General features: G+C 41.8%; 1 protein-coding gene across 4 annotated transcripts in view; it reads right to left on the bottom strand.

Moving 5' to 3' along the window:
* Positions 1-25,187, bottom strand: part of CACNB3 (calcium voltage-gated channel auxiliary subunit beta 3) — a 297,646-nt gene that overhangs the window by 56,037 nt on the left and 216,422 nt on the right. For all 4 annotated transcript variants that reach the window (XM_075852205.1, XM_075852202.1, XM_075852204.1 and 1 more), the window contains exon 2: positions 6,059-6,181. In XM_075852205.1, the coding sequence (XP_075708320.1) occupies positions 6,059-6,181 (123 nt within the window). The remainder of the gene's footprint in view (positions 1-6,058; positions 6,182-25,187) is intronic.

Here is a 25,187-nt window from a genome sequence, read left to right on the forward strand (position 1 = left end):
CACGCTGTGACGTCACTCACTTCCTGCCCCAGGTCCTGCATCGTGTCGGACGAGCGAGGACACATCAGCACCAGAGGCTACAGTTGATTCTGCAGCAGCATCGGCGTTTGCAGGTAAGTCGATGTAGCTACTTACCTGCAAACGCTGATGCTGCTGCAGAATCAACTGTAGCCTCTGGTGCCGATGTGGCCGACACGATGCAGGACCTGGGGCAGGAAGTGAGTGACGTCACAGCGTGATCTCTCGAGAACACGGCTGTGTCTGCACTGCCAGAAGCTGGGCGTTCTGAAGAGAAGTGGATGATACTTCTCGTCAGAACGCCCAGCTAGTAAAAGTAGTAAAAACGCCCCGATGTACGCACATAATACACGCCCACTTGGACTTTTACTTTAAACACGCCCACTTGGACTTTTGCAAGCCTCATTTGCATAAATACAAAAATGGTCATAACTTGGCCAAAAATGCTCGTTTTTAAAAAATAAAAACGTTACTGTAATCTACATTGCAGCGCCGATCTGCTGCAATAGCAGATAGTGGTTGCAAAATCTGGTGACAGAGCCTCTTTAAGGAATTAAATTTTTTTTTTAATTCTATATTATTTAAAAAAAAAATTGTATTAAAACTTTACATTTTGCATTGAAATAAAAAAAAAAATTCTCACATTTTTTATTTCCTGACACATTTGCAGAGTTTGCCTTGGGTACCAAAATGGCTTTGCAAAATTATCTTATGGACCATCACACATAACTGAGTTTACTTGTAAGCATTGTACAAACCTTTGCAGCATGCTGTAGATGGCGTACATTTTTTTTTATTTCCACAAGACAGCAGTAAAATGAGAACACGCAGCACACAATTTCAGAAAAAATTTGGCTATAGCATTGCCATGATAGGCAAAGGTTCTGATTTCTTTATTTTGGACAATGCTTCTATGAGAGGAGTAATTCTTAATCACTTGTTTTCTAAACTATTTTCTTATTTCTTCACCTTTTATTCTGGCATGACAGATGTTACTTTAGGGACTGCATTAGACACCAAGTCCTTACTGTTTCCTTACATGTCTTTGTTTTAAAGAACATTTCTCTTCACAGATGTCATTTCCTGTTTTCAAAAACATTTTCCTAGGGCACACAAGTGGATATAAGTGTGTCCGGGATTTTAAAATTGATGGCCTTTCCTTGCACACACCGTTACATTGGTAGTGGATATGTGAGGTATTGCAGCGTTGTCCCATTCAAGTGAATGAAACAGCGCTGCAATACCTCGCACGACCGCTATAAAAGAAACGGCATGTGAAACGGCATGTGAAAGAAATGAAACCGATTTAAACAACGAGGAGGTCCCTTCAAAAAGTGGACTGGAGGGGGTGCTAAGAGTCGGACCCCCATCGATCTGATATTGATGGCCTATCCTAGTCCTGGATAACCCCATTTTAAGGTAACATGCAGTCTGCATAATGACTGCATCTTGGATGTATTGCTACCTCTATGTGATGTTTTTGGTTGTAAGGGTATACATGTCCCTTGTCATTAGGATACTAACAAGGTAATAGCTCACAAGTATTTTTTATATTATCTGTCCCTTGCTTCCCGGACCAGTTTGGAGCAATTCCGGCCTGCTCCAGAGACTAACGGACAGATATTATGGTATATTGTATGAGGAGTGTGGCCTAGGTCCACCCTCCTCATACCCTATTATATTATATATATTTTTTATAATCTAACTTTTCACTTTACATATTTTGGTTCTCATACAGTTTAATACATTATATGTTAATTGTTTACACTATCACTTATGAAAAGGAATGTATTCGTGTAATACTATATATGGCACTATATTTGCACTTTTATGTACTTATATCTGGGATGCACTCGGTGGATAGCAGCCGCCCGTATGGATGGCAGCCTTCGTCGATTGTACCCCAGGTTAATGAGCTATCTATACACATTTATAATATGTATGTGTTTAATGCACATTTTCTTTATTTGGGTTGTCCCGCGCTGTTGTAGGGCTCTGGGTGCGCGGGTCCAAGCGGGGGACACTCACCCCCGGGGCAGGGATCTGGGGATGTTGTCTTCCCTGCCCGTCCTCACGTTAACTGTGCGCGCTGTGTTTGGATGTATATAGTCCTATAGAATGTCTCAAATACTATATATGTATACTTATGACTTGTGGGTCGCGTGGTTGCTGCTGTGGGGGTCCGGGTGGGGGATTTCCACCGCCTGTGTTGGGCACGGTGGTGGTCTCCCTCTCCCGATCCTCCGTTGTTGGTACCCCGCATACCGCACATCTCATGACACATTTACAATCGTATTTTTGTGCATCTCAACTTAAAGGAACAGTGTCATCACAATTTTTTTTTTTATATGTTAACGATGTTAGTGCTTTATTAAAAATGTTTATATTTATTTGTGTGTTTGTGTTTTACTTTTTCTTATTTTTACACTTTTTCTTCCCTATGGGGGCTGCCATTTTTTTTTCCATTTCTGTATGTCGATTAACGACACATACAGACATGGAATACGGCAGCCACAGTCCCATAGGGACTGCGAACGGCTCCCGTCCCATCCACTTCAATGTACGCCGTCTGTGTGGGAACTGCGCATGCGCCGCTCCCACACAGTCCAATTTGAAATGCGCGCCGTCCGGCGCCATTTTCGTGTGGACCGGAAGTCGCGCCCGGACAGTAAGATTACTACTTCCGGTCGCGGCTTCCGGACTTGTGCACTTGGACCAGCGGCAGCAGACGGAGCGGACGGGCCGGAGGGAGCCGCGGCGGCAGGAGCAGGTAAGAGATTTATATGTATGTTCGTGTTTGTGTGTGTTTACTACTGTATGTAAACCTACTACACTGTGTGTTAGCTCAAAAAATGGCGACACACAGTGTAGGAGGTTAGACCGTTCAAACCCCTCGTTTATCCCGGCACTAGCCAGGATAAAGGAGGGGGGGATGCTGAGAGCTCACTAGAGCGAGGGCTTTTTACCCAATTTTGCAATGTGGTTGCTTTACCACATGCAATGCTGCAATTTTGGGAATAGCTCCATCTAGTGACCAGCAATGGGAAATATTATAAATTAGAATTAATTTATAATATTTCCTGACTCGTGAAAAAAATAAAAAAAATTTGAACAATGTTTAATCACCTACACACTAAATGTTTAATTAAAAAAAAAACAAACATGTTTTTCTGGCAACACATTGCCTTTAAGGTGTGAGGACTTCTATTCTCACTACTATAATAAGGCACTGATGGCTGCTGGTGGATGTTATGGATATTTAAATCTCTCCCCGTAAAAACACAGTATAAACAGTCTGAACGGTTTATCTATATCGCCAGATCACTTGACACATAGGGTAGTGTGCGCATGCGCTTGATTGGCCCTCCACACGTTGTGCCGGAAGTTGTCATTGTGAGGGCGGAAGTGTAGAGATGGGGGAATCCATCTCTGCCCGGAATGCTCCTGACGCAGAAGACACACGTGGGAGGACCTAATTAACCGTGATGTGCCATTGGCTACCAATATACAGGTATAGTACTTATAGCATAGTTCTGCACACTAGCATCATCTCCTGACGAAGGGTGCGAAACGTGCGTCGAGGTGTTTCTTCTCTGAGACCGTCTAACAGCCACCATGCCAGCCTCAGGTAAATGAGATGCAACCATGTTATTATGTTTTATAATGATGCATGACAACATAACAACAGTGATATGCTTATACTTGAACAGTGGGTTACTGACACCATAGAACTGTATACTAGTTTGTAATTCTCAACTTTTACTCTGAGGTATTATTTACCTATTTGCATTGTGTATAATTGTAATATATTGGCTATGGTGGTGTATTGACCGTCTCGGAAGGTCTGATTTTAAGTATGTTTTAAATTGTCTGTTTTTTGTTTAGACGTCTTTGGGAGGGTATTCCATTTGTGGAACAATAAAAGAATTTTGGACTCACATATGTCTGTACGAGAATTTTTCTTGTGTATATATGTACATGAGACGTATATAGGTTTTCTAATTGTAGATTATGTCTTATGGTTATAGTGCTGCCCAAGGGGTATTATAGGTGCTAACCAGGTAATAGGCTTTGCCCACATCACATTTATGTCATACATCTGATGTATACCATAACATTCTCAGGTTTATATGGGATAAACATGTCAAATATGTACCATATGGCATGTTTGACAGATTTATGTCGGAACACCTTTTGTTTCTAGGTTACTGATGACAACAGCCAATGGCACTATTCAGCAGGGAAAATAAAGGATGTGAAGATTTTTTTTTTCAAGAGACACCAGTGGCTGAATCCAAATGCATGTTATATGTTTTCACGGTATACATTTGGAATGGTCTGGAAAAAATAAATATTTTTTTTTACCAAACATATTTTTTCACTGATTTGTTGTAACGGCCACAGTCCGCGGCCTCCCCTTACCTGCTGACGGCCGCGACCGCAGATCTCTCTCCTCTTGCCGACGTCTCCCTCCAGGAGACAGCAGCAGATGGATCTGCTCTGCCCTGCATTGACCAGTAGGGTGCCTTGCGCTCGTTCCTAGCTTTAAAGGGCCAGCGCGAGCACATGTAATTAATTATCCCCAGATCACCCTGGACTATAAAAAGGGCCCTGCCCTTTCACGCCTTGCCTGAGCGTTGTTTGTGTTTGCTTGTTAGTCTTAGCATATGGTCCCTTAGTCGTATCCTGTTCCCAGTGTTCCCGTGCCCGGCTACCTGCATCCTGTATCCCATGCTGGGTTTGCTCCTGAGCCTTATTTAGTGTTGGAGTCGTATTGTGCCACGTCACGCCTGCTGTCATACACCACGTCTGGTGTCATTTGCCACACCTGATATCATCCGCCACGTGTGGCGTCATCTACCTTCAAGTTCCATCTGTGCCTAAGCCTCTGCTACTGTCCGGACTATTTCAGGTACTCTTGTGCTAGGACTTTGTATAGACTGTTGTTTGGGCAGCTGCTACTCCGCTACGGCCTAGTGGGTCCACTTACCCACGGATCGTGACATTTGTTAAATAGAATTCTATATAAAAGTTACGGTATGCCTTAAATCCAATTGTTTGTACTTTTTTTTTTTGCAGTTTACTTTTTTTGGTTTTAAAATATATTCCTTAAAGAGGCTCTGTCACCAGATTATAAGTGCCCCATCTCCTATATAATGTGATAGGCGCTGCAATGTAGATAGCAGTGTTTTTTATTTTAAAAAACGATAAATTTTGAGCAAGTTATGCACAATTTTTGATTTATGCTAATTACTTTCTTAATAGACAACTGGGCGTGTTTTTACTTTTTACCAACTGGGCATTGTAAAGAGAAGTGTATGACGCTGACCACTCAGCGTCATACACTTCTCTACATTCATTTTTAGCAGTACTCGAAACACAGCGGATGGAGGCGATGTCTATTCACTCTCAAGACATTTCGGTAAAGATAATGTGGGATTATGTGACTGTACAGCGTGATCTCGTGAGATCACGCTGTGTTGCGAGTACTGCTAAAAATGAATGGAGAGAAGTGTATGGCGCTGATTGGTCAGCGTCAAACACTTCTCTTTACAACGCCCAGTTGGTAAAAGGTAAAAACACGTCCAGTTGTCTATTAAGAAACTAATTAGCATAAATCTAAAGTTGTGCATAACTTGATCAAAATTGATTGTTTTTCAAAATAAAAAACAAACAATGTTGTTATCTACATTACAGCGCCGATCACATTATGTAGGAGATAGGGCACTTATAATCTGGTGACAAAGCCTATTTAACTGTAGGTCTTAAATATAATATGAACAGACGCATGTAAGAAGATTCTCTAAAGCTTGCTGCAGAGCTCTTGGAAGATAAAAGCCTTGAAAATAATAATAATCTAATTGGAAGAGAAAGCAAATAATCACATTTTTCCTATATATGAGGCAAAAAAACAAAATCATTACAAAATGCTGCAAAAGCCGATGACAAAAAAAGTTTTGGATGTTTCCCGAAAAACTGTGATAGACAAAATAAAATTAATGTACCTATGTCTTAACGCATCTGACCAATAGATACATACCCTGGCTCTCTCAAGCTGTTGCTGAGCCTGCCTCTCCACCTCGCGGCGGGCAGCCTCCCGATCCTCCTCCAGTGACACGTCGGAGTCTAACGATGGACGACTTGTGTAGGAATCAGCTGAACCCTGAAATGAAAACAGAATATTTTTATGAACATTATTCCTTAGGTCACCTCAATTTAATTTTGTATTATGATAATCTGGACTAAGACATTTAATGTAAAAAAACAGATTTAGAAAAACACACATAGAATGCAGTTTTTGTCCAAAATATATATTTCCTATTCACTGGGTTGTTACCCAGCTGTCATAGATCCTGAACAGCAAAAGTTAATTTGCAATACAGGAGCAGGCAATCTGAATATATAGTATGCTTCTAAATATTAGTAGGTTTGTCTTGGTTTCCAAATTAACCCCTTAGTACAGCACGTGTTTTAAACCTTAAGGACCAAGAAATGTTTTTTGTTTTTTCATTGTTGCATCTCAAGAGCCATAACTCTTTTTTTCCTGGATGTAGTTGTATGAAAGCTTGTTTTTTGTAAGACGAATTTCTATTTTTCACTGGCACCATTTTGGAATACACATAGTGTATTGTTTTGCTTGAATTCATTTTTGAGGGAGAATGTAAAAAGACAGCAATTCCACCATAGTTTGTTTCTCTTTTGTTTTCCCGCTGTTTACGGAGCGATAAAAATAACAAAATTAACGTTACTCTACTAACTCTACGAATGTTACTTACTAATCCATCTATACCAAATAAGTATATGTGTTTTTCTATGTTTTAATACTTTTGCACAAAAAACATGTTTTTGCGTTACTGCTTTCCAAGATCCAAAACGTTTTTATTTTTCCGTCAACCAAGACATATGAGGGCTTGTTTTTTGCGGGACGGCTTGAAGTTATTGGTACTATATTGGGGTATGTATAATTTATTGACTCATTTTAATATATCTTTTTTCAAAAGGGGTATGCAAAATAAGCAGCAATTCTGCCATTATTTTTTGTGTGTTTTTCCCAAATTTTTACGCACAGTAAAACAACACGTTAACTTTATACTTTATGGGTCGTTACGATTGCGGCGATATCAAATATATATTTTTTTCATGGTGATCTATTTTAAACATTTTTATGACACGATTGGGAGTTTTTTTTTGTGGATGTTGTGAGGGGGAGGCTTTTTTCTTTTAGAAAATAGTCTGATACGTGTGGCAGACCTTGGTGCCTATGTTAGGCCACAGCTGCCATAGAAAAGCATTGGACCCCCGCGATAGCGGCGTAGGACACCGATGGGCTGACAGAGGGAGTCCCCTTCCTCCGTCAAACACTTTAGATGCCGCAATTGCTATTGACCGTGGAATCTAGGGGGCGGGGTTAAACGATTGGAGGCTAATGTTATTAGTCTCCGATCCGTGGCCTGTTCCCAAGGCTTTCAGAAATAGCATGGGCACCTGGATTGTACAGAGCATAGAGCTGCAATTTACTTCTGAAGCGCTACCGAAGAAAGGTGGCGCATTAGAAAAAGTCTTCTGAATGGCCACCGTCCAAATACCATATGGCGGTGGTCAGCCTCAAGAGCCTGGTCAACAAAAGAATTTGCCCATGACTGTGTACTAAATCAGCAGTAACACACATGGACACAACTTTGAGGAAATTCCTCCCTAAAACTGGGCCATATAGGGGCACTATACGGCGGCACATAGCGTGTCTACGGCTCCGTAGTAAGCAGGGATTACGAGTGCCTCTGTACAGGCTCCATGTGCATGAGGCCTAACTCTGACTTTTGACTATGTGGCAGTAAGTAGACCCAGGAGGAGACACAACAGGAGGAAACTTCAAAAAAACTCACATAGAGAAGGCGAGGTCTGCTTTCAAACAGAGCTCCATCTGCAAAACAGGAGTAATATAGAAATGTAGCCCATAGGTTAAGACTTCCGCCTTTTACTTGCTGTAAATCCCAGTTTGAATCTCACTAGCTCCGAGGACAATGCTTTAAAAGGAGGCAAACTTTCTTGGTTGGACCTCTTCCCACCACGTAAAAACAGATTCTTAATCTCTGCTGTTGAATAAATTATAGTGTTTTTTTCTGGCACTCTGCAAATTTCAGCTTCTTTAAAAATAGACATGACTCCTTACAATTGTATTTTTATCTTTATTTATTTAACCAAGATGAATAATTCTAAAATTTGCAAGATAAGCAAAAGTTATTTTTCATATTACACAACCAATAATAATCCCTCGCAATAACAATTGTACATCTAAGCTACCAAAAGTATGGGATAGTAAAATCCTTTGAACCATAAGAAAACATTATTGGATGGGTTTTAAATTGATCCGTAATCACAATACGAAGTTAAAATACAATATAATGTAGGCTTGTCAGATTGCCAATAAACATTGGACTTAATTATGGATGTTCAGTACACGATCCATTAGTTTGTATTATTGGGGCTTCTTGCTTGTGGGATACTATTTTAAGATGATCCTCGGATTATAAACATTTTTTCAATTCGCTTATTAAAAATTTATCAACTTAGATGTGATGTATAATATTATGATCCTGTGTGTTAGACACATACAGGACCCGCTCTCAGCTGAGCCGTCAGTTCACTGATGGCTGATAGCGAATGATACATCTAAGTATAAGGGTATGTTTACACGCTAGCTGTCATTTACGTGTGAAAAGACAGACTGTTTTCAGGAGAAAACAGCTGCCTCGTTTCACACGTAAATGCTCCTCCTCGCATTTTGCGAGGCGTCTAAAACGCTCGTAAATCATGAGCTGTGCTTCATTGAGTTCAATGAAGAACAGCTCAAATTACGTGGCAAAGAAGTGCCCTGCACTTCTTTGCCGAGGCAGTCAATTTACGCGTCGTCGTTTGACAGCTGTCAAACGACGACGCGTAAATTACAGGTCGTCTGCACAATACGTCGGCAAACCCATTCAAATGAATGGGCAGATGTTTGCCGACGTATTGTAGCCCTATTTTCAGACGTAAAACGAGGCATAATACGCCTCATTTACGTCTGAAAATAGGTTGTGTGAACCCAGCCTAAAGGATACATACAACTCTGTATAGGAAAAACAAAGACTTTTTTTTTATAAAAGTAAATTGAAAAAATGTTTGTAATCAAATAAAACAGATTTAATAAAAAGAAAAAAGAAAACATTCAAAAAGTTGTGCATAGCCTTTAACCTCTTTGCATCCACGCATCGGGTATGTACCTCATAGGGGGAGGGGCGTTATATGGAGCCCAATACACTGCAGGTGTCAGCTGCATATTACAGATGATACCCTATTCCAACTGCTGGGAACACGGATTACTCCGATCACAACTGTTTAACCCCTTATATTCCGCAGTCAATAGCGACCGTGGCATCTAAGCTGTTGAGATATGCGCCATCACCGTCCCCCTCGCAACGCGATTGGACAATGGTTGTCATGCCAGCTTGGGGACCCAATGAAAGCAGCCAGGTCTGCCAGTTTAGTGTCGGTAAAAATCACAATATACTGCAATACATAGTATTTCAGCATATTGTGCAAGCGATCCAATGATCGCTGGTTCAAGTTCCTTATGGGACTAATGAAAAAGAATAAAAAAAAACAAACACTTTTCCGATAAAAACTATGCAAAAAAAGTAAAAATCAACATAACTAGTATTTGCCACGTCCATAACAGTCAGAACTATTACAATACAACATTATCTAACCCGCACGGTGAACACAGTAAAAAACAAAACAGAATTGCTGTTAGTCACCTCGTCTCCCACAAAAAATGGAATGAGAAGTGATCAAAAAGTCGAATATACCCAACATAAAACTAATTTTTTTTAACAAAATGTTTCTATTTTGTAAAAGTAGTAAAATATAACAATAACTGTATAAGTCTGGTATCGCCGTAATCGTATTGTCCCACAGAATAAAGATAAACATATACATATATAATAAACATATACATATATAATACATATACATATATAATACATATATATATATACATATATATATATACATATATAATAAACATGTCATTTTTACCACAGGGTGAACGCCGTAAAAATTAAACCCAAAAAACAATGGGGAAATTGCTGTTTTTTCCCCCTTCCACTTTACAAAATAATTTTTCAAGGCTTTCCAGTCTCTTTTATGATATTCTAAATGGCGCCATTAAAAACTACAACTCATCCTACAAATAAAAATAAATTCTTATGCAGCTATGTCAATGGAAAAATAAAAACGTTGTAGCTCTTGGAAGGCAAAAAGGGAAAAATGAAAATGGAAATATGAAAAATGGCCTGGTAGAAAAGAAAACCTCCAGAAAAAAAACTTTCCACCACAGAACCCCCCCACCTGATGCAGCTCTGGACTTCTTTTATGTATATTGTACTCACTTCCCTTATGTATATTGTACTCACTTCCCTGCAGTCCGGGCTCCTGTCTGCTGTTGATGGGACACCATCTTGAATTTTAGATTTCACCCTGCTTTCTCTTCCTCTGTGCTACTCCCATGATGCCTCAGTACAACATCACATGAGTAGCTAGAGTCAGTACCATCTCTGCCTGCTGTGAGAGCCTGTGTGGAACAGTCTCTGCAATTTCATCACACTGGAAGTTCTGGTGCCTGTATGAGTGACACAGGCTTATCCCCCATTCACTCAAGTAGACTGTTGCTATGCACTGTCCCCAGTGTGATATTTAGTGATAGAAGCAGCAAGAAATGAACAGGTAAGGATTTGTTCACATCTACGTCAGGGTCCCGTTCTGACATTCCTTTGGAGCTTCCAGTTAGAACGGTTCAATGGTGGCTGATCCGGTGAAAATGTTTCCGGTTGTCTCAGTTGAGCAAGGGTTCCGTCGTTTTGACTGAATCAATACGGTACAACTGATCCCTTGCACAACTGAGACAAACATAGGCACAGGATCCGTCACCATTGAAATCAACAGTGATGCTTCAGTCAGGGTCCAGTTCTGACGTGAAGCTCCGACGGAACATCAGAACGGGACCCTGGCACAGATGTGAACGAAGATAACAGACTGATAAATTGAATTCCTTAATGGAACACATCGGAACCAACTTTTACTTTTTTGTACTTTAACTTTTTTTTCCCTTGGTCTATGACCAGGTATACAAAATAAACCATGCTATAGGTATATATTTTACAAATTTAATTTGATATATTTCTTCCTATATGACCATTTTCTATATTGTATGTAATTAGAAGTATAAACCCATAAACCATATAATGAAAGGGCTATTCTTTATGACATTTATGTACCTATATTAACTAAATTTTTTATTGTACATCACTGTATACACTTATATTTATCTATTAATCATATTTATTCACTATGATGTCTAAATGAGGTCTAGATACTTTACATAAAATTACTGATACTGCTTCTGCAATTCCAATGACATTACAACCCCCTTCTCATACAAGTTAATTTGCACAGGCTCCTCTGGGGAAAAGAAAAGCATAGCTGGCCATAGACGTAAGGATTCTACCCAAATCTGTCAAGTATTCCTTTATTCTTTGAAGCTGGAATGGTCGTTGGGAAAAGGGCATACAGACTATATGGTATCAGACAGTATGTTTGCATTGCCTTATGTCTATTAATTTCAGACTGTCAGTATATAAAAGTAGCATTTGCATTTCTACAAACAAGACAAGTGTTAAAGCATGAATTATAAGTTTGACAAATGAATCAGATTGCCATTGGTCAGAACTGTTTTTAGTGCCATATACATAACAATTATTGTATAATCATTTAGATTGTCAATGATCCAAACTATTAGCACCCTCATTCATATTACCATGCCCATGCCACTGGGGGTCCAGATATTAGGAAAGTAATTGCTAAAGATGTCTGGTAATTTTTTCCCCAAAATATATTCATTGATAAATAAGTGTCGATTTAACCACTAGCATCACCTATACTGCCTAACTACAAACACAGATTAAATTATTGAATAAGCTTGAGGAACTCCTTGTGTGCTTTGGACAATCCGTTTTTGTTAGAAGGGTCCCCCAATAATATATCGATCAAAGGATGTACCGCTGCTGGGAATCCCAGCGATCTGCTTTAATCTGATACTCTGATTTTACAGAATCTAGTAGCATGTGTTCAATTCCCCTGCAGCACCATCACAGGTTAAATTAAGAATTACACACTGCCCATTGAAATCAATGAGCTGTCAGACGTGCCCGGTCCTCCAAAACAAGAGATACTCTTTGTAGTCGCTCTCTGCTCTGAATGATAGAGGGTCCTGAACGGGGGAACCTTCCTCCTTAACCTAGAATTCACTAACACAGTATTTAAAAATTAGTTTTTAAACTTTATATCCCTATGAGTAAATAAAAAAAACTCATTAGGTTTATATTCTTTTCTTGGAAAGTAATCATAGAAAAAAAACTGGAAATCTCCATACATACCAGTTGGCCAAAGGGGGCAGGCAAACGATGGAGATGCCAGTTGGACACAAAGGCCTTTTCCCTTTTTCCCCACTCCTGATTCTGAAGTCAAACTATTCTTTTGGCATTTTTCACATTTCTTGAGATGTACAAGTACCGTAAGATATAAAGAGATTCACTAGTCAACTATGCGGTATTATACAGTAAATGAGAAGCTAAAAATGCATTTTTGTTAAACATGTTTATTTACTATGGTCAGATGTGAGAACACCTTTTCTTATTCAGTTTTCAAACAAAGAAATAGTAAGATATAGGTTTTGCATAGCTTCAATACACTAACATACGCCTGTGTTGTTGGTTTTCTCTGCCTTATACACTTATATTCCACCTTTGTGCTGTCCTCCATTGTGTGCTCTTAATTTGCCCACAGATATGTAGGAAAAACAAAATCCGCCCATGCTCCCCTCCTCCATCAAGCTTTCCTCCTGAGGTAATGGCTCTCTAGAGGATCACAGGTCTGTCTCAGCAGTACAGTGCGGCTGCAAATAACAGGCAAACACTTTTACAACCATTAACTTTGAGTGATAAATGAGCTGATGTCAAAATATACTCATAAAGCAGTATGAGCATGTCAGCCAGAGATAGAATTACATTGTCTTACAAAACCTCAGTCTTCTATACAAGCTTTAGAACGCTAGGCCAGCTGCAGCTATTATGTACTAAACACAGATTAAAGGGGTTTTCCAGCCAGTAAAATTTGATGGCCTATCCTCATGATAGGTCATCAATAGCTGATGGGTTGGAGTCCGACTCCCAGCATCCCCGGCGATCAGCTGTTTTGAAGGGGATGCAGCTCTGCTTCCCCTTCATTTCTACTTCCCCACTGTGAATCGTTGACACAGATGTAGCGGCGATTCACAGGTATTGCAGCCTACTCCCATTGAAGTGAATGGGAAAAAAGGCTGCAATACCTATGAATCGCCACTAAATGTGTCAAAGATTTACAGTGAGGAAGTATAAATGAAGGGGAACAAAACAGCTGATCGGTGGGGACCCTGGGAGTCGGACCCCTGAGGATAGGCCATCAATTTTTACTGGCTGGAAAACCCCTTGAATGGTCCTATAAGTGTATTGATTTAGGCTGGATTCACACGAGCGTTGCGTTTTTGCGCGCGCAAACAACGCGGCGTTTTGCGCGCGCAAAAACCATTTGACAGCTGCGTGTGTCATCCGTGTCTGATGCGCGGCTGCGTGATTTTCGCGCAGCCGGCATCATAGAGATGAGGCTTGTCGACGCCCGTCACTGTCCAAGGTGCTGAAAGAGCTAAATCTTTCAGCACCCTCGACAGTGAATGCCGAACACAACAGCGAAAAACCTGTAAAAAAAAAGATAAAGTTCCTACTTACCGAGAACTTCCCGGCCGTTGCCTTGGTGACACGTCCTTGGTGACGCGCCTCTCTTGACATCGGGCCCCACCTCCCTGGATGACGCGGCAGTCCAAGTGACCGCTGCAGCCTGTGCTTGGCCTGTGATTGGCTGGAGCTGTCACTTGAACTGAAGTGTCATCCCGGGAGGTCGGACTGCAGGAAGGAGACAGGAGTAATCGGTAAGTTAGAACTTCGTTTTTTTTTACAGGTTCATGTATTTTGGGATCGCAAGTCACTGTCCATGGTGCTGAAACAGTTTAACTCTTTCAGCACCATGCACAGTGAATGTCTCCCGACGTCGCGGACCGGAATTTTTTTTGCCGGGTTCGGCCAAAACGAGTTTGGCCGAACCCGGTGAAGTTAGCTTCGGTTGTCGGGGTTTGCTAATCGCAAAGACACTCCGTTTGGATGTTCGGAAACAGAAAAGCACGTGGTGCTTTTCTGTTTACATTCATCCTTTTGACAGCTGTTGCGCAAACACGCAGTTCGCACGGAAGTGCTTCCGTGCGACATGCGTGGTTTTCACGCACCCATTGACTTCAATGGGTGCGTGATGCGTTGAAAACGCTGAATCAACGGACATGTCGTGAGTTTTTGGCAACGGAGCAACGCTGCACAAAAAACGCTGCCATGTCTGCACGGCCCCATTGACAAATATAGCTACGGGCAACGCACGTGAAAATCACACGCGTTTTTTACGTTCGTCTGAATAAAGCCTTACCCTGTCATCCTTGTTTCCTAGAATTCTGAGTGTCCAAAGTCCGAAGAGCTACAATTTTGTAGTCAATAGTAAGTAAAGCCTGTTCGTTACTTCTTTGAAATGCTCAAAATCTTTTTCCAATAACATGACCCTATTTATACATTTTCATTTTTTCATATATTATCTAGTAATTTGCAGAAATGCATAACATATTATTAATGTATTCCTAAAGTCCTATTAGAGCATATGTTTTCAGAGAGATGGTGCCGTACTCCGATTAATTATAGGTGCTTCACTGAATTTTTCATTCCAAATAGCCAAGAAAAGTAATCTCCATAACACTTATAGGTAATGATGAAATTATTTTATTTCACACAGCACGTGAAGAGCAGAAACACGCATGTATTCCATCTAATTGATTGATCTTTACAGATCATTATATCCAGATATAGCAAGCAACGTTTCGGTCAATCCCGTAACTTATTCAAGTCGTATCTGGAAATAGGATAAGGAGTAACTAGCGGCGGTCGCCGTCTTGTTGCTCTTGAACTTCGCCTTTCTTATTATGTCTGGCGCATGCGCCGTACGCTCCCTGCTGTGGTGTAACGTCCTCTTTGGCCTACAGCACATGCGCCGTGAGAAATTCAGTGAAGGGAACAGTGACGTCGTCATAGCATGACGCCATCAATCATGAGCAAGGGGGAGGAGTTAGGCAGTTAGATGCTGAGACCAGGAGCACTTGCCAAGATTCGGACCGCTTGACTGGCACTTTTAACTTTATTTACATATTAAAATAAAGTGGATTATCTCTGCAAAGAAGATGATCGGAAAACATACACGTACTTTTTTGGTAGGCAAAAATTAGCTGAAAGGGTTCCTTTAAAGGGAACCTGTCACTAGGTTTGGAGTTACTAAACCACTAGCATGCCGTTATGCAGCAAAAGTCTAGTGTTCAAAACCTGCAAACATCAAAATCAGCCTTTTCAGCAACGATTAGAAAAAGAACTTACAATTTACCGAGAGAAGTCCAGCGGCATCGGGGCATGGGCATTGCTCGCTTTACTGCAGTCCACCTCACTTTGCTCATACCGCTGGACTCATCTCGGTAACTTGTAAGTTCTTTTACTAGCTGTTGCCGAAACGTCAGGTTTTGAAGTGGGCATTTGTGGAACCAGCTGCATAAAGACATGCTGGTGGTTTAGTGGCCCCAAACCTAGTGACAGGTTCCATTAAAGCTTTAAAGTGTATCTGCACTTTAAAAAACTTTTGATACGTCTTAGAGACATATAAGAACACTGGATCGGTGGGGGAGCAGGTGCTGGGACCACAGCGTTGCTGACTGTGATCGTTGCTCCTCGTTAGTCTGAAGATGGGTTCATAGAAGTTCTATGTAAGCCGTCTTTAGCCTAATAAAGAGCAACGATCACAGCCAAAGGTGCAGTACGCTCAGTTGGGCGCTTCAGCGACGGTGCGGATCTCAGCAATTGGACCCACCCAGCAAAACTTCTCATTATGTCTCTATGAGATATCAAACATTTTTTGAAAGTGCGGTTTTAGTGGTTTCGAGTAAAAAATATCCAATCCCTAGAGTTTTGCATAACAAATAGCTCTTGCAGCCCCTTCATACTCTGTGACACCTCTTGGCGGTTGTACTGAAGGTAGCTAAGAACATTGAGGTAACATAGTGAATGTTTTTGTAGTTTATAAAGAAACACCATGCATTGCTATAAAAGAGGGAGAGTGCTCTGATCCATAATTTAACACCGGCATTAAGATGAGACTGAGGGACTAAAATTGCTCTGTAGCAGAAAGAAATGTCTTTTTGCATTGCTGCCAAAAGTCATCTTTATTTCTAAGCCTTGAACATGCGTCTTATTCAATCATTCTTGGCCAAAAATCAGCTTTAAGAAATAATCATATAATCATGCCAAGGCTTGGAGAGTGAACTCTATTTTCTGCTTACTTATGTGGTTGTTGATGCTGTCTGGAGTTTTTACTTTAAAAATTAAACCATTTCTAAAACTGCAAATTAAAGAAACTGTACAAGAGTCCACAAGAAAAACCAAAGAACAAATACGGAAGCCTCAAAGTTTAAATGGAGCGCAATAGTCCGAGAGCATCTTTAATTTGATATAAAACATAGTCCACACAGAGTTTTTTGCAGGCAATTTTGTGGCACTGATTCCGTCATGGTTTCTGCGTCAAAAAACTCTGTGTGATCTGACCCAAAGGGGGTCCTAAGATTTGATGTAAATACGGCTCATGCAACAGAGTGCATGTACTACAGATCACACCTTCTGATATTAAACAGCAAAATGTTACTTTATTTTTAAACTGGTCATTAACTAGTTAATGGCCGGGATCACTTACCATCCTTGCTCCTGCTCTCTTCAGCTGCGGAGCTAAAGAGGATCGGAAGGGAGGAGCGGTAAGTAAATAGATGGATCTGGTATATGAATATTTGGCTGCAAAACGAGCGGCAAAAACGTATTGGCAGCAAACACTGCATCGTCATATCAGTGTAGAGTGAATGGAGATGAAAAGGAAAGTGACCAACTCCAAGCAGAATAGACATCACCTGTGAGGCACTGGATTTAAAAGTTATGTATTCTTCCTATGACTGTGTTTGATCAGTACTGTGTTCACTTATATAGTCTGCAGCAAGATGATACTCAGCAGTTTGTCTGTGTAGAACTTGTATATGATCACTGTATCAGTGGTATTATTGGTTATGTTGGTCTTTGTATAGTAGTAGCGTACACCTGTCCCTGACTGAAAGTGCAAGTGTACGACTGTGTGATTAGGTGTTTGTGTTCCACTTTTAGTTTCTTTCTTGTGTTGATGGTGTGGCTTACAAATTTAAAGAGGCTCTGTCACCAGATTATAAATGGCCTATCTCCTACAGAATCTGATCGTCGCTGTAATGTAGATAACAATAGTGGTTTTTATTTGGAAAAACTATCATTTTTGAGAAAGTTATGAGCAATTTTAGATTTATGCTAATTAGTTTCTTAATAGACAACTGGGCGTGTTTTTACTTCTTACCAACTGAGCGTTGTAAAGAGAAGTGTATGACGCTGACCAATCAGTGACCAATCAGCGTCATACACTTCTCAATGTTCATTGTAAATGACAGTTTACAGCGTAATCTCACGAGACTACGCCTGCTATGCTGTAAATCACAGAGAAGTGCAGAGAAGTGGTCAGGATTCTGAATACACATCCCGTCCTGGCTGGAGGTAATGTATATTCATTGTCAGGACACTTGAGTAACGTCATGTGTGTTTATGTGGCTGCACATAGCAATATAGCTATATCGCTATCTGCAGTGTAAATGAATGGAGATAAGTGTATGACGCTGATTGGTCACTGATTGGTCAGCGTCATACACTTCTCTGTACAACGTCCAGTTGGTAAAAAGTAAAAACAGGCTCAGTTGTCTATTAAGAAACTAATTAGCATAAATCTAAAATGGCTCATAACTTGCTAAAAAATTATCGTTTTGCAAAATAAAAACCAGTGTTGTTATCTACATTACAGCGCCGATCAGATCATGTAGGAGATAGGGCACTTATAATGTGGTGACAGAGCCTCTTTAAAGGAACTGCAGAGGGGTGTGACCACAGAAAGAAAAGTATGCTGTGGCCGGCACCGCAGACGGTTTTTTATTCTACACTAGATTTTGATCCCGCATCCACCTTCGTCTGCGAGGGACAGGATTGTTTCTTTATACTTCACACGTCAGTCTAGTAGTCACATGTTACGGCTACCCCTACAGCAGCTACAGACTGCAATATTATAATTTTTAGGGAAACATCCATACTAAATATGGGAGCCTATGGGTATGTTCACACGTAGTCAACAAAAACGTCTGAAAATCCAGAGCTGTTTTCAAGGGAAAACAGACCCTGCTTTTCAGACGTTTTTTTACCAACTCGCATTTTTCGCGGCGTTTTCGCGGCGTTTTTTACGTCCGTTTTTGGAGCTGTTTTCATTGGAGTCTATGAGAAAACAGCTCCAAAAACGTCCAAAGAAGTGTCCTGCACTTCTTTTGACGAGGCTGTATTTTTACGCGTCGTCGTTTGACAGCTGTCAAACGACGACGCGTAAATAACAGGTCGTCTGCACAGTACGTCGGCAAACCCATTCAAATGAATGGGCAGATGTTTGCCGACGTATTGGAGCCGTATTTTCAGACGTAAAACGAGGCATAATACGCCTCGTATACGTCTGAAATTTGGCCGTGTGAACATACCCTATGAGACAAACCTTCATGGTCAGCCTTTGTTGCAATATCTCCACATGGAAATAAAATAAATTTATAAAAGTAAAATATTATTAAACCCAGCATTAAATTAATTTCCACGTTAGGCCTCATGCACACGGGCGTGTCCGATTCACGCGTGTGACAATCACGCGTGAATCGGGTCCGTGTGTGTGGCGTTATGCATCAGTGTGCTTTGCGAGTGGCATGCGTTATTCACGCACTCGCAAAGCACATTTTTTTATTTTTTTCAACTGAATTGATGCGTACATCACGCACTGTACACGCATGTGCATGCGTGTGCGGTGCGTGGCTTTCACACACCCATTGGCATCAATGGGCGCGTAGGTGCGTGATAACGCACCAATATAGACCATGCAGTATCTTTCACGCAGTGGACTCTCGCTGCGTGAAAATTCACGCATGTGTGAACGGCCCCATTGAAATCAATGGGTCAGTGTGCTGTGCGTTGTTTCAATGCACAGCACACGGACGTGATTCACGCCCGTGTGCATGAGGCCTTAGGCTGGGGGTACTCTTCAAGGTGGATAACCTCTTTAACACAATTTATATCAACACGTGTGAGTACTACAAGTGCTCTCTTACTTAAAGAGGCTCTGTCACCAGATTTTGCAACCCCTATCTCCTATTGCAGCAGATCGGCGCTGCAATGTAGATAAGATAACTTTTTTTTTTTTCAAAAACGAGCATTTTTGGCCAAGTTATGACCATTTTTATATTTATGCAAATGAGGCTTTCTAAAGTACAACTGGGCGTGTTTAAAGTTAAAGTACAAGTGGGCGTGTATTGTGTGTGTACATCTGGGCGTTTTTACTTCTTTTACTAGCTGGGCGTTGTGAATAGAAGTGTATGATGCTGACGAATCAGCATCATCCACTTCTCTTCGTCAACACCCATCTTCTGGCAGTGCACAGACACACAGCGTGTTCTCGAGAGATCACGCTATGACGTCACTTCCTGCCCCAGGTCCTGCATCGTGTCGGACGAGGGAGGACACATCGGCACCAGGCGACAGAGGCTACATCGACTTACCTGTAAACGCCGATGCTGCTGCAGAATCAACTGTAGCCTCTGTCGTGTGGTGCCGATGTGTCCTCGCTTGTCCGACATGATGCAGGACCTGGGGCAGGAAGTGACGTCACAGCGAGAACATGCTGTGTTGTCTGTGCACTGCCAGAAGCTGGGTGTTGAATGAAGAGAAGTGGATGATGCTGATTCGTCAGCATCATACACTTCTATTCACAACGCCCAGCTAGTAAAAGAAGTAAAAACGCCCAGATGTACATACACAATACACGCCCACTTGTACATAACTTTAAACACGCCCAGCTGTACTTAAGAAAGCCTCATTTGCATAAATATAAAAATGGTCATAACTTGGCCAAAAATGCTCGTTTTTGAAAAAAAAACCCGTTACTCTTACCTACATTGCAGTGCCGATCTGCTGCAATAGGAGATAGGGGTTGCAAAATCTGGTGACAGAGCCTCTTTAAAAAGTGAATGTGCACTTTTATTGGGGTCTCCGTGCTCGGACCCCCAAACCAGTGTCACTAAAACAAAGGAACTCAGAGCAACACAAAACCTTCAGTTGGTGGGGGCCACAGTGCCTGGACAGTCAATGACATTGTGCACATTTACATTGTAAAATAAATCCATGCTAGCTAGGGCATCTCAACACCTGCCCCTACCAAAGTACCTAGGGGGCTGTTAGAATCGCTGCGCTGTATGCTAATTATGTAGAGGTGCGAAATCTGTTTGGCTGAGAGGAATCAGTCTGCTTAATACCGCTTGCCAATAAAAAAGTAAGATTCCTTTAAGATTATATTTGATAATTTAGAAATTCTGATATTCAAACTCCACGATAAACTTGAATTTCACAAGTTTGGAACCCGAAGACTGAGCAGATAGAATCATATAAATATGACATTCAAAATAGTATACTATTTTTCTTCCACATAATTATGCATTTTTATATAAAGTAAGAAGTGTGGAGTATAAAGTAGTGCAGCATTGTAACATATGACACAAATAATGCAACAAATAATTTCTTATCGGCTCAGTATTCCACTAAAAATTCCTCACTCAGCAAACTGGCATCAAAGGGAGCATCTCCAAGGCCTATGTGCAGGAAATTCACTTTATGTCACAAAACAAATCAGAAGAGGTTGACACTATTTCACTTGTGTAATATGAATTATTCTTAATGATTAGGCATCATATTTTCCGTGCAATTTTTTTCCACTTTGTATTAGACTGAGCTCAACGCAAAATTGATTTGCTAAATAAAATAATTTATATGTGGACGTCAGCATTTCTTCATGTAAAAGTCACAAGTGGGTAACGATAATATTTGTCTGGAAGTTGAACAGTAAAAATCCCCCCCCCCCCAAAAATAACTTAGATGTTAACAGAGACAGATTGCCTTTATCCTATCGATTTACTTTATGAAGAAAGAAAGCAATTCATGTTTGCTTATGTGTTCATTGCCTGGAAGAGTTCCTCTATTCTGGAAGTAAAAGGATTGAGAACATCATTCTTTGGTCTTGAATTTAACTATGGGTTCTTCTTCTACACATTAGTCCATAAGGCAGGCTTGAGCGTAGGGTGTTGGAATGGCAAACCTCTAGACCAGGGTAGGCAACCCTGTCAACAGGGGCGTGACTAGGAAACACTGGGCCCCATAGCAAACTCTTGACTGGGCCCCCCTCCCCTGGGTGCCACACACAGCCTGGCCTTGTAGATAGTGCCCCCCTGTAAATAGTGCCATCGAGCCTACTCCTTTAGACAGTGCTATACAGCCCCCCTGTAGACAGTGCTATACAGCCCCCCTGTAGACAGTGCTATACAGCCCCCATAGCTGTCCCCACAGTATAATGCCATCCATAGCTGTCCCCACAGTATAATGACCCCATAGCTGTCCCCACAGTATAATGCCCCCATAGCTGCCCCCACTGTATAATGCCCCCATAGCTCTCCCCAAAGTATAATGCTCCCATACAGTATAATGCCCCATAGCTGTCCCCACAGTATAATGCCCCCATACAGTATAATGCCCCCATAGCTGTCCCCACAGTATAATGCCCCATAGCTGTCCCCACAGTATAATGCCTCCATAGCTGTGACACAGTATAATGCCTCCATAGCTGCCCCCACATAGCTGTCCCCACAGTATAATGCCCCCATACAGTATAATGCCCCCATAGCTGTTCCCACAGTATAATGCCCATACAGTATAATGCCCCAATAGCTGTCCCTGCAGTATAATGCCCCCATAGCTGCCCCCACTGTATAATGCCCCCCATAGCTGTCCCCACAGTATAATGCCCCCATACAGTATAATGGCCCCATAGCTGTCCCCACAGTATAATGCCCCCATAGCTGTCCCCACAGTATAATGCCCCCATAGCTGTCCCCACAATATAATGCCCCCATAGCTGTCCCCACAGTATAATGCCCCATAGCTGCCCCCACAGTATAATGCCCCCATACAGTATAATGCCGCCCAATATAGTAAAATGCTCCTATAGCAGCCACCATATCAGCCCCCCTTCCCTACCCAGTATAATGGCCCATAGTGCCTAATAGGAAAATAATAACAATTACTTACTGTGACAGGACCAGGGGAAAAGTAGTGGACGGAGTGTACACCTCACCCAGGTTCCTGTCATATACATTTTAAAACAGCCAGGGAATTGAGCTAGAAGGAAAATGGGTTTTCCTTGCTCAAGGGTTTTCTGGAAAACCTGTGTAAAAGGGCCTGGTTGTTGGAATAGGGAGAGTTGGGAGGCTTGCTATTCCACCAGCCACTTCAGGTATTGCATTGTGGCTAATTACCTGCACAGCTGAGGTGTGCTTTAAACAGAGTTCACAGTCTCTCTGCTCCTGGGAAAGCTGGATGTGAGTAAAGCAACTGTGTTGTTGTGTTTGAGAGTTGGAGCTCTAGGCTCAGCTCTTTGTAGTTAGGAACTGCATGTTAGTTAGTGGCCAGACGGCCTAGGATTTACTTTATGTATTTATTTGTTTTCTGCTACGGCTTTTTTACCTAATAAAACTGGCTGAGGCCAGTAGTACCACACTGTGACTGGACTGTAGTCTGTTCTTACTGTGCCAAAAGTGCATGTCCACCCCAGGAGAGAGCGATCCGGTCGGCTGTCCCCTTACATTACCTATCCCCGTTCCCACGACGGGTGGGGGAACCTTCTCCTCCGGTCTGTGCTGTGAGTGACTCGGAGCAGCCAGGCGTGATGACGTCACTACATCGCGCCTGCCTGCGCCGAGCCGCTCACGGCAGAGTGAATGCTAGAGAATGGAGCTGTCAACGCCTTGCTCCAGCATTCAGGAAGCGGGACCAGCGCAATGAGCGCTGTGTGGCTATAGGGGCCCAGCGGACCCCCAGGTTTAGGGGCCCAGTCGCAATTGCGACCGTTGCGTACCCCTAGAGCTACGCCACTGTATACAGTAGCCTATGGCAGAGCAGGGAGATACCTTCATGCTCTGTCAGTGTTCAATAGTATTGAATGTGGTGTCGCTACCGCTGTAGCAGCCATAGCGGCTGCTAGCGGAGCCTCTGGGCACAGGCCCCCTCATGCCACGGGCCCCATAGCAGCCGCTATGACTGCTACAGCGGTAGTTACACCACTGACACTGGAGACTCAGAGATTTACTGGAATAATTTGGAAGGTTCTGAAGATTGACCACAACAAAAGTAACATTATTTAAAAAAAACAACTGACTACACTAGGCCTAAAAATTGTACTGATGAAAACACATACTTTCATTACCTTTTTTTTTTTTTTACTTTTTCGCCTTAAATAGTGCTACCACTGTACACCCCATGAATAGTGCTTCATTCATTTTCAGATCCTTGAAATTCAGTTTGCATTCGGCTCCTAGTTTTAGACTTGTCTCATGTGGGCCCCCCAGTAATACATGCTGGATGTGAGTTCTTTAAGTCCAAGATGCTGCTGTCTTCAATAGCTCTCATGTATCAGCACAGCTTTATTTCTGTACAGTTCCCTTTTACAGCCCATGGGGAATCTCTTCTCCTTTGTGCTGACAGACACTGATGCTGAGTAGTGTGAGATTTACCTCTCCCTTCCCCTGCAGAGTCTGCGGCACTAATCAGCCGTTGTGATCTCTCACTCCTCCCCTTGCGGCTGGCATGTGGGCTTTCCTCCCTATCTACTCTGATACTGACAGCTTGTGTTATAAGCCCTCTCTGAAGACTTGAATGCCCCCCCCTCTCCCTGCTGCTATCTCTAGCACTGAGAGAAGGGACAGAGCAAAGAGCCGACGCAGCCAGGAACAATGTGCTGTTGGATCTGTGTCAGAAGCAGCAGCACAGCAAGCTATGTACAGAAGTTGCACAGACTCTACAGTAGCAAAGTCGTAGAACTTTTTTTTTCTGTTTTAATGAAGACTATTTAAAAAGTTGCTTCATTCTGCATTTAGGAAGCAAATGAACAATAAAAAACAATTTTGGCGCGCAGATTTATAGCCTTTAAAAAGTCTAAGTGCTGACGTGGAAGGCGGGTGCATTTCCAATAAGTGGGAGACTATTTCCCCGTTCTGAATGATGGAGTAGGCCCAATAGCAGAGGTGTTGAACTAAAGACCGATATGCAATCTACTTAGCACCTGTCCATTATCTACTGGAAGATCACAATCGACGTGTTGCCAATCTGGACTTTGGACAAAACTATGTTTTGAATTCTAGGCTAGACATTAACTTTATAAAAAAACAACAACACTATCAATAGCAGACCTGTCGTGGTCAAGATAGTAACTATACAGTAAACAATTTATTCTATTTTTTCATATTTGTCACACTTGAATGTTTCAGATCATCAAACTACATTTAATATTAGACAGAGATAACTCAAGTAAACACAAAATTTAGTTTTTTTTATTAAAGGGAAATGCTGTTCAGCCCCACATGGTCGGTCCTATGTGAAAAAGTCATTGCCCCCTTAGCTACTAAATCAACTAGTTAACCAAATTCAATTGCCAATTAGGTTAAATTTCACTAGCCACAACCAGAAATGATTACTACCAGACCTGCCGAGTCTAAACATCACTTAAATAGAACCTGTTTTGCAATGTGAAGCAGGCTAGAGGGTCTCAAAAAGTAGCACGATGCCACGTTCTTAGGGTATGTTCACACGGCCAAATTTCAGACGTATACGAGGCGTATTATGCCTCGTTTTACGTCTGAAAGTACGGCTCCAATACGTCGGCAAACATCTGCCCATTCATTTGAATGGGTTTGCCGACGTACTGTGCAGACGACCTGTTATTTACGCGTCGTC

This window comes from Rhinoderma darwinii, chromosome 2 (assembly GCF_050947455.1).
Source record: "Rhinoderma darwinii isolate aRhiDar2 chromosome 2, aRhiDar2.hap1, whole genome shotgun sequence".
Taxonomy (NCBI): domain Eukaryota; kingdom Metazoa; phylum Chordata; class Amphibia; order Anura; family Rhinodermatidae; genus Rhinoderma; species Rhinoderma darwinii.